We start from the raw sequence: 15,005 nt of genomic DNA, 5'->3' as shown, positions 1-15,005 counted from the left end.
TGTACCGCAACAGTGAGAATTGTAAGATGGAAGTTGATGCTTTCAAAATCTCGCTAAAATAAAAGTCAGACATCATTACGCCAGCTCTCGTGTATTGGGAGACCTGATGCAACCAAGCAGCACAAACAGATAAAATAGCACAGTGTATACTGTGGCTCTGTCCCTACTCATTAAGAGTTTGTGCCTTCTGGAAGTATAGAAGTTTAGTGACTGGAGTTTGTGTCTTTTTCCTTTGATTATCTGGCTAGTATAGAGAGCTCTCACAGAGCGATCAGGGTCAAATATAGAAGACATGCTTTCAGAGGGACTCCTACAGTATATGGCATGTTTTCACTGAGCTAAGCTGCAGAGAGTAGAGAGATTATACTGAACTCATTAGTTATTCCTCGACTTGGGTGTTGAATCCCGGCCAACTAATTGTTCTGAGGATTATGGACATTTTATCCATTCTGTCCATAAACAAATACATGTGTGTATATATTGCAGACAAAGGGGTAAACGTGCACACAACATCCTGACTCCGTCATTAGTTACAATTTACAAGTGTTTTTGCTCAAAAAAATGATTTCCACTTTTTAAGCAAGTGATACTTTTCCTGCCAAACTACAAACAAGGGCATGGTATTTTTCATTTTAAGCTTTGGTTGAGAAAACTCTCGTTTCAAAATGACTAAGTGATTTACTTGGAACGACATTTTGGAATAACACTTAATAACTGCTGTGTTTGGGAAAAGTTAAATCAGCTAATTAAAATTAAATGTACTCAATTTAAGATGCAACACTTTTTTTTAGTCACGCAACAGAGTTGAGACTCATACATCACTCATATCTCACAAAATCAGACGGATGCACAAACACTTACCTTTGCATTTCTGCGCAGGCTCTTGAGAATATTTCTCCTTTTGGGGTCCTCACTCTCCTCAATGGAGTTGTCCTTCTGGGCTCCTCCTTCATCCTGGCTAGCCTTGGGTGGACCCCCCATCTCGTCGTCGCTGCCTATAGAGAAACTCGTCCTAAAACTGCTGAACTTGCCGAGCCGTTTGGATCTGTCTCTGTAAAGCTTAGGCTTTACCCCAATGGCGGACAACTTTCTCCTTCGCTCCAGTGAGCTGCTATCGGCCTCGCTGTCTGACCCGTTCCCCCCTGCACTCCCGTTGGAGTGACCTTTGTTGGCATTGCGGATGGTGATAATCTTGCCCTGTGTGCTGTCATGAGGGACAGAGTAAATATTCTCCTCTTCTGTGGGTCGAGGTTTGCTCACAGCATCCATGGGCTCTGCGTAGTCTGAGGGGTCGTAGCCACCCTCGCTACCTGGAGCCCAGGTGACAGCTTGGGGCAAGGAGCGGCGGTTGGTGCCACCCTGCTGGTCCATGTAGGGGCCGAGGTTGACCTTACGGACAGGCTTGGGCTTCACTTGCGGAGGAACCTTGTTGTTCAGCTTACTCTCAAAGGTGCTGAGCTCAGAAATGACAGAGAAAGTATCACTTGAATCCAGATCTGGCAGCTTGAAGCTTCCTAGATGGGAACTGAGACTGCCATCCTCCCTCAGGGTAGGGTAAGGTGGTGATGGATCGATATCGTCCTCTGAGTCCATAAGAATGTTAACTGGACTAGGAGATCCACAGCGAGGGCTGATGCTCTCATTGGTACATGCCTCAGCCACATTATCATACATGTGTGTGCACTCGACAATGGTGCGCTTCTCTATCGCCTCTTTGAGGAAGGATTGGAAAAGATCTATCTTATGAAGCCCCCCTACTACCCCACCATGTCCACAGATTACTGTGTTAAACCTGGCCTCTATTTCATGGGCCAGTTCCTCTCCCTGACTGACCTGCTCTTTAGCTGACTCCGAGTCTGACAGCTCCATCTGGCTCTCCCCAATTGCTAGCAACTGGACCGGGATGATGTCTTGGACCTCACACAGGAAAGCACATAATGTCTCCATAGAGGCCTTGCGGCGAGCAGAGTAAACTGTAATGTAGCCGTGGACCAGCTTGGACTTGCGGAGTGAGAATGAAGAATGAAAGGAGAGCAGTGACAGTTCAATGTTTAGCCTCTGACCTCCTATAGTGAGCTCCAGCAGAACGGAGGTGCCACTGCTGAGGCTGGCAGCAGGGCGGCAATGCTGGGGCGACAGGAAGGGAGCAAGGAGCTGGTCTATGTCATACGTGTCTCCACACATCAGGCACATGACTATCCTCAGGTCTGCCTCTAGCATTGGCTGGGACTGCGAGTCTCTGAAGGCAGAGGATGGAGGGGGTAAGGGAGGAGAGCTGCTCCCTATGCCCCTCCGTAATTCTAAGAGGCCCTTCAGCATCTGGTTGATCTGCCTCTCATTGACATTGCGACCGTAGCCCATGCCTGGAGAGGCAGGGTCTAGGTAGGCACACTGCAGCTTTCCAGCCACCTGCTGCCCTTGTTGGATAAGAGTCTGAGCTGTCTCCCCCCCAATGTCCCCAATGGATCCCACCCCCCGCTTGGTGACCAGAAGGAGGGACAGCGGGAGTTGAGCTAAGCTGTTTTCCCTTTCCCTTCTGCTTATAGTTGACTCCCTAAGCTTCTCTAAACTCTCAACAACATAAGAGAGGGATTCCTTTGAGTTGTACAAACACAGGCAACCATGGGGTGTAAAGGTTGGCGTGTGGAATGAATTGACTGGCAGACGTACGTTGCCCTCTATGGGACGAAGGGATAACTCATACATCTTGCCATCCAACACGTACCGGTCGTCACTCGTGCACATAGCCCTTATCTCATTTGCCATCTCTCTGGCTAGCCCATCTTTCCCTAAGATGACAAGATTTATCCGTTCAGCCCTCCCCAAATCCAATCTTGAACTATCTGATGATGGGTAGCGGGTAGGGAATCTGGAGGCCAGTATCTGCTCTATCTTACTGTCCACACAGTGGGGGCTGTTTGGACAGGTGTCCTTTGTGGGGTGGTAGACAAAGTGGATATGTTTCAATACCAGAGCATCCCTTTCTGCCTGCAGCTTCTGCAGGGCTTTAAACCTTTGCTCCTCACCCAACACCTCCTGAATGGCACCCATTTTCTCTTTACTTGGCTTTGCATCCACTTCCAGCTCATAAAAGAGCTCAGAGTATTCAAGGAGCAGCTCCTGAAAGTCCTCTTTGGCTCGGTCAATGATTTCCTTCTGGTGTTTGTTGTAGATGTCCAGATATTCAGCCTCATCCAGCCACTGGTAGAAGTCTTCGTTCATGATGAAGCTTCGGGCCTCCTCCCAGGGTTTCCCTGGTGTGATGAAAGGAGAGACGCTTAGCTTCTCCTTGAACTCCCATCTCATCTCAGCCCGTTTGCGCTCATTTCTTAGCTGCTCCAGGTGGGTCTCATAGATAGCTTCAGCTGCGGGGGTCTCCAGGAGGTCCTGGGGGATTCGATCATCCTCCATCTTATCAATGTGTGGTGTGGTCTCCCAAGGGGTGTCATCTAGCACTACAAACCATTGGGAGAAATCTCTTTTTGTCTCCAGGACTTTCTGAACTCCAGACCAGCTCAGGTGGTCTATCTCATCCAACTCTGGTAGGAGTACAGACAGAGCCTGTGGTAGAGTACTTAGATAGGCCTTCCTACGTTTCTCTATATGATCTTGTTTCAGTCTATGCACATGCTGCTGGAAGAGCTTCTTGGCTTTAGCTGTCCCCTCAAGGAAAACATAGTCCTTGTACTCAGGGGCAGTCTGCATGCGGCGGCTGACAGCGGGCCATGTCTCATTGTGGTTCTTCACAATTCGGTTGACCAGCCATTCATAGCGGTCTTTGGCTGAGGCAATCTGTTGACTCTGCTGTTTCAGTGCCTCAAAGTAAGGGATGATTTTGGGCTTTCCTCTACCCTTGTCTAATAGCTGAATCAGTGTAAGAAAGGCTAGGTCAACATTGACATTAGAGCGTGCTGATGTTTCGACCACCTGTAGGTTCTTCTTGGCTAGGGCAAAGGTGTGCGAGTCTTTAATATAGCGCTCAACTCCTTCATCACATTTGGTGAGAACCAGTACCACAGGTTTCTTCGTTTTGGCAAGCTGGTTGTACAGGTTGGTAACAAACTTCATCTGGTCCTCAAAGCTACGGTTCATACCTCTGCTAACATCAACACAGAGCAAGAAGCCATCCACCATAATCTTGCCTTCAGGCATCTGTTTCTGCTCAAAGTCCTGCTCCAGGCCCAGCTGATCAGTGCAAAAGTACATCAGCTTCTCGGCCGAAGCCAGCTTGGTGGAAGCTGCCCTCTTGATGTAAGGCTGGAGCGCCGTGCTTCGGTGTGGCTGAAACGTCTGATCATCGATGAACTCCGTCTGCTCCACCACATTCATACGGCATTCGGGCCCCTCCTCCAACGTCCGCCCGGACTCTCCCCAGAAGAGGAAGTGGTCATTGTTCACCACGCGGCCTCCAAAGTCACTGGTGCTGAGAACGGAGGTGTGGTCCAGGTGGAAGTCGTCTGCACTTGGCCGGACAAAACGGTTACACAGGCAAGACTTGCCCACGCCACATTGGCCTTTCTCCTTCTCCGTGCCGGACAGCCCGACCACGACCAGGTTGTAGGTGGGTGATCGGACATCTTGCTTTTTGGCCATCATCATCGCTGGCAGAGGCTCATCTTGCCATGCTGGCCGGTAGCTCTAGGGAGAGGAGAAGGCTGCCAGAGAAGGAGGGTTTCCATGCAAGAGGAACTCACTGGGCTGGGGTCTGGCCCTGCATGATAGATAGAGAGAGAAAGAGAGAATGGGGATATAATTAATCTACAGAAATACAGAAAAAAGACATTCCAATAACGGGCTTTATTATTAGAGAGCTATTGTGTGTCTCATCTAAATTCCTTCTGTGTGCCTATGGGCTGTTAATAATGTTTAATCTGTGATCCTATTTCTCCACTGAATGTTTCCTGAAAAGATTGAGGTCAGTGGCAAAGCTGCTGGAATGCTGCACATTACTTAACCCAGCTGTAGCTCAGTAAAAGGCAATTTTTCTCCATTTAACTCATCTAATTTTTATACTGCCAGCACTGTGCTGCTAACAGTGGTGCCTTCCACATTTCATTCCTATGTTCGTCGAGACACTGTATGTGTTTTGGCTTATTATCCAACATCTAACAGTACGGGTAGTTGTCTCACTGCCAGCAGCAGTAGAATAAAGTTATGTGGGGTTTTCACTATCGCAGAAAACAGACACATGAATGTGGACGCAGACACATGCACACGCACACCACCACACACTTGTGAAAACAGGCTCACTAAGCTCCCTGCACCCCAAATGAAAGACACACACAAGAAGATGAAAGCAGATAAGTGTTCCAGAGCTAAAGTTACTAATTGGCCAACTAGGGAAAGCCATCTGCATTTTAAAAGGCTGCACTGCCTGTTGGCTGACTCGTCTCCATCAAAAACATGTTTTCCTATGTTTCTTCTCACTATACAGCACTCTGCAAACAGATCAGAGATGACTGATGTACCATCACTAATGCCTCAACATATTTACCTACAATACAAGCAAACAATTGGTGCCGTCTTGTCAAGAAATAGCATTTTTTTTGCAGATTCATAAACCGTTGTTAGAATTTTTAAGGGAAAGTTGGAAAACGGCAGACAGTCATGTTAAAAGTAATTCCTCTTTGACGTCTCAATCATCAGTATGTTTTAACTCTACGATTAGAATAGCCAAAAAAGCATTTAAATTCAGTCCTGAGATCTGGCCCTGACCCAGTCACTGAAATTCAAAGCCAAGTACAGCATGTAAATATTCTATAACCTCATCAGAGATGCCAATGCACCTAAACTTGATGGTCTTAAATTGGTTTGGTAGAGAGATATTGGGAAATATATTGAACAATAGTGGAAAGATGTCAAATCAAGCCCGAGAAGTCGTGACGTAACACACCAACTAATGATGCACCAATACCGAATCGGACAACGGGCCGATACTGACTCAAATAGCTGGATTGGGTATCGTGACAATGAGGCCGATCTATTCAATTAAATTCTATATGTATGTATATAAACACATTACATACTGGAATATTAAATATTTATAAGTTTTGACCAATTTGTTGCTGCAGTAAAAAGGTTTACACTTGAATTGTAATTCCTGTTTATTTTGAAGATTTTTTACCAAGTACGATTTATTATTTTAATTCAATTCAGTAAATTTATATCTAGGCTATGTATTTATTTGTTACGTTTGTTTTACAAAGTTAGGAAAGCAATGTTTAAGTGAATCCTGGTGTTGCCCTACACATAAAATAATGATCCCAGTCACTTCCACACAGTGAAGCATACAGTTTACAAATTAAACACTGGTATCAAATTGGTACTCGGTATCGACAGATACCCAAATCCCAGGTATCGGTATCTGGACTGAAACTGTCGCATCCGTGCATCCCTAACACCAACTATAAAAGCCTTAATCAACGCTACTGGATCCCAAGCAGAATGGCTAGGCTCAAACTAAGAGACGACAATTTGTGCTGACGTTCGTTGTCATAAAGAAATTGAAACAATTGGAACCAAGAGTCCTGCCCTATGTGTGTTGGGTATTATCCCTAAAAACGCATAATTTGAGCACTGGATCGAACTAATGTCCAAAATCGCAGGTTACAAACGAGTCATACTCAGACTGTCAGGACGCCAAGACTTGGTCCTGAAAATATGGAGCCCATTCTAGGACTACATCAAAAACACACAATATCCAAGTCGTGTTACCTTCATGTTATGACAAAATGTTGGACACAAATATCAATAAAATACCAAAAAATAAATAGCACCTAGAAACATACATAGAGGCTTAGCCGACTGGCCAATCTCAGTATCATCTATTCCATCAGTAGATCCGATCTAAAAATAACCAGAGAGAGAGGACGAGGGATGCTCTTTATGGAATGGCCCTCTTTGACAGCACAATTTGTAAAGGAATGAAAATCTTCCGAGACAGCCAGCAGCACAGACTTGCAGTGCGAGACCACCCCCTCCATGTCATAACTGAGGCGTTAATGTAGTAAAACAGACATTAAAACCACTATTAATCATGAATAGCTCTTTTGACAGAGAGCACAAAAGCAGACAAAGCCTTCGCTGCCGCTGAATTGAGTTTGTCAGACAACAGAGAACTGTGGATGCACAGAGATGAACTTCAAAGCCCGGCGCTGCTACACCAGAGGGGAAGACAATGAAAAGGAAACGGTAGGAGGAGTAAGAAACTCACTACAGTGGAACACACTGTGGATAAAAAGCCACCTCACACCTGACTGCCGTGTATCGACTACTGCATATACTGTACATTTTTAGAGTTTTACTTGAAAGCTGAGTGCCACTAATCGAAGTTCAAAGCTGACAGTCGTGGCAAAGCCTTGAAACCCTGAGTTTCACTACAGCAAATACCAATCAGGCTGTGAATTAACATTACAGAGGCACGGCCTTCCTGGTGCTGCACCAGGTGTATAAACAGCAGAAAAAGGAATCAATATCAAAAAGAATGTCTTGTGTTTTGATATTTGTAGAGGTAACATGCATGAAAAATGGATCAAGGCACCCAGCGATAGACCCAGTCTCTGTATTAATAAGGTGTGGTGTGTGTTGTGCTCAGCCAGACTTGCTGTTAGACACATTTCAAATAGGTATATGGCCTGGGAATTATGGTTAATTCATAGTCTTCTTTTTCCAGACTCTCTTGTAAGTATGTTTGCAGCATACGTCTGTATTTTCTTGTCTGTAAATGTGTGCGCACACCAGCTTATATATGATTTCCATTGTGTGCACCCCCACTGAACACATCCAGTTGGTGCAGTATATAGAGCCTTGACTACATGGGAAGCAATGCAGGTGTGGTATCTATAGAGCTGGAGTCAGCAGGTTAAAAGTGCACCTGTGCCCTGACCTAGTCATGTTCACATTACAGAGCAGACAGCCTCAACTACAATTAGCCACAAAAAAACATGACCTGCTGCCCCTGGATGTGGTCCACTGGCTAAACAGAACATGTAACCAGCCTGTTAATCAGCACTCTTTTTTTATCTACATGATACCTATGCTACACACAGGCATGAAAGTTAGGGCTGTCAAAGTTAACGCGATAATATCATGTTAACGCAAATTTGTTTTAACGCCACCAATTTATTTTAATTTCTTTAATTTTGCATTAATGCAAATTGATCTTTCAGAGGTTGTAGCGGGCTCAGTTTTAAAGCTAGTGAAGATACTGGCATCATATGAAACAAGAAAACCTAAACAATCCATCGGTACCAACCATGTCATACTAGCTTGTCGCAAAGGAAGTTAAATAAACTTATGCTAAATTTTGGAGAAGAAAACTGGCATGGCCATTTTCAAAGGGGCCCCTTGACCTCTGACCTCAAATATGTGAATGAAAATGGGTTCTATGGGTACCCAAGAGTCTCCCCTTTACAGATATGCCCACTTTATGATCATCACATGCGGTTTGGGGCGAGTCATAGTCAAGTCAGCACACTGACACACTGACAGCTGATGTTGCCTGTTGGGCTGCAGTTTGCCATGTTATGAGTTGAGCATCATTTTTATGCTAAATGCAGTACCTGTGAGGGTTTCTGGACAATATTTGTCATTGTTTTGTGTTGTTAATTCATTTCTAATAATACAAATATACATACATTTGTATAAAGCATATTGAGTATGAAGCACTTGACAAAATCCACCTTTCAGGTACATTTTGGCACCGTTCACACCTGGTATGAACATGCGTCCTCAGTTATCGGATCACAAGTGGACAGCTTTAAGTACTTCTGTTCACACCTGGCATTAAAATGCGTCTCCACATGCGTCTTCAGTGGCCACTTGTGATCCGATCTCACCGTTGCTTTTGCCAGACAGCAGCGGGTTACAGAGCTCCAGAGAGCGTGGAGGACTGAGAACAGGCGGGCAGGCGTCAGCTCCGCGCAAAGCAGCAGAACAAAAACACCGACACATCTTCGACAGTAAAATAATAATGCACATTGCGTGCCCAGTCTGATAGTCTGTAGAAGTCTGTAGACAACCATACAATAAATACCACTGACATCTACAACAGCCAATTTATCAACAGTTCCTCACTATCATTCTTATTTAGTGCTATTACAATTATGTTTACTGTATTCTAAATTGCATATATCCTTTTGAATGTCAACTAAAAGGGATTTCAGGTAGGTTTGTGAGCTCTGCTATTGCAAAGGTTGCCGTGAACTGCATCTCTGCACACACTGAACTATTGTGACATGCTCGAAGTAGCTGCCTACTGAGCTGACAGAGGGTGTTACGTACAGATAAGTACGGAGGCCCTGATGCAGACCCACATTAGCACAAATGACCTATATGAACTTACACATGCATGCGCACATACACAAACACAGACTTCTTATTTTATCCTATGTAACACCCTGGTGGTGATGAGCGTGTCATGTGTGAAATAGGTCATGTTTGCGACCAGTTGTAAGAGTGTCTGGATTAAATTAAGTCAAGCACTCCGAAAGTCCCTATGGAGCTGGATGCGGGCCAGGCTCAACACTCTCACAGATGCGTCGCTAACATCTGTTCCACTGACCCCACCTATCTTTTTTTCTAGGAATGTTCCTTATGTGTGTGAATCTACAAGTTCATACACATTTTATGACAGTTAACTAACATGCTGAGTAGAGTGCAGGTTAGGCAGAGCTGGGGCATTTTTGCAATAACCACAAAGGGAATGGCAAACAAAAGAGACATAATGCAGTCCTCTTTTTTTTTTTTCCTGGTGTGTCCGAGTGACATGTCAGTGCGAAGAGCAAACAGACAGCTCAGAATTCAATTTTAAGCGATGTGAGGATGCGCTGGTTTAAAACACAGCAGCGGCGCATAATGGAAGAAAATAAAATGCCTCATGAGACTGACTGCCGTGCCCGAGCCAAACTGACAGGAACATAGAATATATGTGACATTACAACTGCACAATTCAGCTCGTTTCAACGGCCCGTCTACTGGCAGTCTGAGTGCAGCATTTCATACACAATAGATCTAGTCATTTCAGAAATACATTTCCTCTTTCCGCAGACCTATAAAGACACCACTGCCTGAGCTAAACCAGCGAGCAGTAGTGCAGCAGCAGTCCAGTTGTAGAGCACTCAGGCAGCCAGTCTTCCAGTTCACCCCGAGGCCTGGTGTCTGGTGCGCATGTCCGGCCGCATACCACTGTCTCGAGGCCCAGGGCTGTTTAGGGCTGAGACAGAGATAGGTTAGGGCCTGCATTGCATCTGCCTTTGACCCTGAAACGTTAGGGTAAGCAGAAAAGGAGAGAGGAGGTAGGAGAGATGCAGGAAGGAGTGGAAGGCGTGGAAGGGAGGAGGCAGAGGGTGGGAAGTTAGTGCACATGGAGAGGATGGGGGTATAGAGAAGAATGGGTATGAGGGGAAGGGGAGAGAGGTCAGTGGCCTCGGTCATGTGAGCCGCACATTGGAATCCCCTCAGGGAAGAGGGGCAGGGCGTGGTGAGGCCGGGATGAGTTAAGGGTCAGGGTCTGACCTGTCACATCGCTCCTCTCCCCCCTGCCTAATCCCAAACAGCATTACGAGCAGGACATACCACATCTCCATTTCCCCGGTGCCTTTTCTCCTTCCTTTCTCTAACAACCAATCTATTGGTTTTAAAATAGCCAAAACCAACTTAAGACGGCAAATCTCGCCCCTTTGTACAGCAGGTCACCGACTGTTTCAAGGTTGAGAAGCCGAGGGAGATGGCATGCATCTGTAGGGTATTGGAGTGCAGCCTGAAGCTAATGCTAGGGTGGCAGCAGGGCGTGAAGTTCATCATAACACGTGTTACAAAGGGCAACAGGGAAAAGGCTGTGTTCACTGCCCATGAGGAGAAACCATGTAGCCTTCACGGGGTGGCTGCATTCCTTTCATTACGGAGCAAAGAAGAGGAAGAGTCAGCCAGGGAGTAATTTGTCAGTCAGGCCTGTTTTGATACACCCAAAAAAATCCCTTTTGCTTTGACATTAGGGCTGCGTATTAGCAAGAATCTGACGATACGTATCACAATACAGGGGTAACGATTTAATATATTGCGATATATTGCGATACTGTAAGCAAGGCGATATATCGCAATTTTTAAAAACGGTCATAGTATAAAGAACAAACCAGATATAAAACTATTTTAGAATAGGCAAAAATAACACATTTACCCTGCATGATTTTTGCCCCAAACCGCATGTGATTATCATAAAGTGGGCATATCTGTAAAGGGGAGACTCGTGGGTACCCATAGAACCCATTTTCATTCACTTATCTTGAGGTCAGAGGTCAAGGGACACCTGTGAAAATCGCCATGCCAGTTTTTCCTCGCCAAAATTATTATTTAGCCTCCTTCTTGACCAGCTAGTATGACATGTTTGGTACCAACGGATTCCTTAGGGTTTTTTAAACATAGTATCCCGATACACTATATGGAGAAGCACATGGACTGAGTGAGATAACCATGCATGTATCTCAAATGGAGTAAGAGTAAAATCCAAGTCAAGAAAAGTAGTAGTGTGTTAAAAATGTTGTGTGGAAGTGGAACACTGCAGGGATTATTTTTCCCTATTAGATACAAAATGAGGGGCTGATATAAATCCAATACATGTGGGAGTGCTTAGAGATATCCAAGTTATCCCCTAACACAATGATGAAACTATCAGATATTTTTTACTAAATGCAGTACAGATCATACCGAAAAAACTGCTAAACGCGGAAGCCCGCTTGCACGGTTTCCCAGCAAGCCCTCTGGTTGTACAGTATTATACACTCAGGAAGGCTGGGAGTTGACAGAAACAAAGGTCATGAAATAGTCATGAAGCAGTGTGATGGTGGTGATGATGATGACAGAAAGGCAGCAGGGAAAAACTCTCTCTCTCCCTTATTCTCTAAGACACCAGGCTGCATGGCTGGCCCTCCCTTTGCTGCAGTCCAAAACATGTTTTCCCTCCCGTTTTCACTCCTTCTGCATGATGTAAGTCTGCAACCAGTCGTGCTTCCGCTCTCCTCTCCCTTATTATTTTCCTGTCTCTCGTGCTCTCTCACCCACAAACATTATCCTCATCATATAGATTTCCCATCTCCGTCTGTCAAGATTTTTTTCATTCCAACTCTTCCCTCTCTCCAACACTCTCCCTCCCCCCTTATTCTCCCCCTCTCTGGAGACTTGTTGTCCATTAGTACAAAACCAGGGTCGTGGGCAGGAGATTGGGCTGTGGCTGTGCTCCCTCACTAGATAAGGGCATAAACACACAGATGAATGAACAGAATGAAACAGGGATGATAAATATGATATGAATGCTGATGGAAGACAGGTCCAAGAATATATAGTGCATAACCACTGATGCACACACGGGCAACAACGATTACTCAAAGAATACATATGTAAAGAATCTGACTCTGCACACCACATTAAACAGACTTTACATGAAGTGCTCTGTGGTGCAGTGTGTTCAGAAGTCATTTGTCTCTTTCACAAATGCAGCACATCCATCTATCATTCACCAAACAGGAAGTACAAATATCCTCTTTTGTTTCCATTAGAGATGAAACGGTGGGAAAATATCAGATTGCGATTATAGTGAGCGAACATGTTTTATATTGAAATCACATACAAAACTAGCAGCACTGTGCACTAGCCAATATGTAAACCTGTGAATACGATCACACTTCAGAATTACACTGTGCTCACCCTATGAGCAACAGCAACAGGTTACAAGCCATTTTCAATGGAGGCCGGTGACCGGAAGCTACAAATTGACACCCGACCCTTGTCGCTGCATGACGGGCGTGACGCGACACAAATCATGTTGAGTTGGTTTCAACTTTTTTCAGCGCTCCAATGATGCGGCGAAGCGTCAACCAATCATGTGTTTTTGTTTCACTCTGTTCTGTTCCATCTAAAAAAATGTCGTTAACCAGTTCCCAGTGTTATTTAACAGCATAACTACGTCAACGAGCGCTTGAGCAACACTTCAATGGCGACAATGTAGCTGGAGAAGCTTGGCCGTTTTGTTGCTTTTGTCGCTTGTAGTGAGAACACAGCTTTAGTCTTCTTATGGTATATGTCCACAGGGGCGTTTTTATCGCAACGGATCGCCTCACTTCCCAGCATTGGACGCTTGATGGGCTGCCACGAGACACAAGACACTCACCACCTGACTGGACGAACGCTTTCCCTCGTGGGCTGCTGCTCCCAGATTTTAAACCGGAGCCAACATAGCGGCTTGTTTGGAAACTTTCGTCTCTTATATCACGAAAATAGTTCACCGAAATGTTTATCTGAATACATTTGAGGCTAACTTTAGTTGATGCTAGTGTAGAGTTTTTCAAAGCAATCACGGGTTTACTGACAATCAAAATTTGGCGGTAAAACTAACCGTCAGGAATTTTACCATGGTTTATCGTGAAACCGGTAACCGTTTCACCCTTAGTTACCATCTACTGTAGGTGTGCACGCACCAACAGAAAATATAAACACTGCAATCACACCATTGCTACTGCATTTCACATGTAGCCAACCAACACCAACCAAACCACACGAGCAAATCCAACAGTTCTGAATTATTCCTATAAGAAGAAAATACTTAGACTGACCTAAAAAAAAAAAGGCTCAGCACGGCCTGAACCTGAGCTACTACATTCATGTATTATTTGTTATGTCATACAAAATACATATCTGCACACAAACACACAGAAATATGAATGCAGCACCCAAACAGCCATCACACATCCAGGTCGTGATCCCGGAGAGCTGCTCAGTTGTGACTGGGATTACATGGACACCATGGATTAGCTACGGCTATTTGCATCTTTCCATTTGCAGGATCACAAGTGGCGCTGCTGTCTGTGCATTAGCATGATCCGATGGCACGGTGATATAACCACATGAAAAAGATGCAGATAACAAATTCCTCTATGGCTGCTCTGTCACACTACTGACACGTATGTGTACACAGACGTATGAGACAGAAAGACATATTCCATATCTTCTAATACTGCCCAGTACTATACTATACTGTGACCTAAAGTGCAACTGCCATGTAGCCAGGCTCTCAGCTGTAAGTTCACTTCCACTTCCTCCTTCCGCCTGGCACTGCAGAGATAGACGGCCAAGTTACTGACAGACCCCCTGAGGAGAGAGGCGGACAGACAGACAGAGGGAGGAAGGATGCAGGATAAGGGCAGAAAAAAAGGATAAGAGGGACAAAGACTGTAAACAAACAGTCAACAATCGAGAACGCAGGATATCGAGAATAAGACAGAAGGAAGAGGGCCGAGAAGATCATATTCACAGCCTGATCAGAAATTCAAGACTATAACTGAACAGTTCAAGGAGCGGAGAGGGAGGAGAGAGCAAGGTTTAAGTCCGATAAAGAAAAGGATCGTGAGAGAATGGACGGCCTATTTAGTGAGAGTGGAAGGAGAGGGCAGAGAAGGAGTGTGTCACTGTGGTTCGACCTCTCTCGGAGTGTGCCAGAAGGCCTCACTGATAGCACAGCTAAATATAATGTGCTGGAAACACGGACAATGACAGCTATAAATTTGAACTATCATATAAATCCGCTCTTGAAAACACACACGTGCACAAGCACCCACAGCGCGGTACCTTCTTCAATGATAAGGTCATTTCTCTCCAAGTTGACAGCGAGCGAGTGAAAGTGAGAGGCGACAGTGTTTCTGAAGCCACAGCTAAAAGGCCCAGACGCACCAAACCAACATCAGAGAAATGGCGGCAGCGACGAAGGCCACCTGTTGCGTTGCCTTACTGTGTCCTGGCCAAAATGTTGCACTCGAACACACCGAGCGTGACCTTCATGTGAGTTTGCTTTGGCTTTATACTTGATTTCAGTAACTAAGCTTTATTCTAAATTGATAATTTGTTCACTTGAATTTCTCCTTGATGCTAACGGAGCTGGAATCATTGCTCGATTAATTGTTTTGTCGGTCGCTATAAACTTCACAACAGACAAATTAACTCGTTCATTGTTTAATTAA

General features: G+C 45.0%; 1 protein-coding gene across 2 annotated transcripts in view; it reads right to left on the bottom strand.

Moving 5' to 3' along the window:
* The window catches only part of arhgap35a (Rho GTPase activating protein 35a), a 78,785-nt gene that overhangs the window by 21,505 nt on the left and 42,275 nt on the right, over nucleotides 1–15,005 (bottom strand). For both annotated transcript variants that reach the window (XM_037775182.1, XM_037775181.1), the window contains exon 2: nucleotides 862–4,711. In XM_037775182.1, the coding sequence (XP_037631110.1) occupies nucleotides 862–4,599 (3,738 nt within the window). In that variant the 5' untranslated portion in view covers nucleotides 4,600–4,711. The remainder of the gene's footprint in view (nucleotides 1–861; nucleotides 4,712–15,005) is intronic.

The sequence above is a fragment of the Sebastes umbrosus genome, chromosome 7, assembly GCF_015220745.1.
Source record: "Sebastes umbrosus isolate fSebUmb1 chromosome 7, fSebUmb1.pri, whole genome shotgun sequence".
Lineage (NCBI taxonomy): Eukaryota > Metazoa > Chordata > Actinopteri > Perciformes > Sebastidae > Sebastes > Sebastes umbrosus.
The sequence above is the reverse complement of the archived record's forward strand: the minus strand, read 5'-3'. Positions and strand labels throughout refer to the sequence as shown.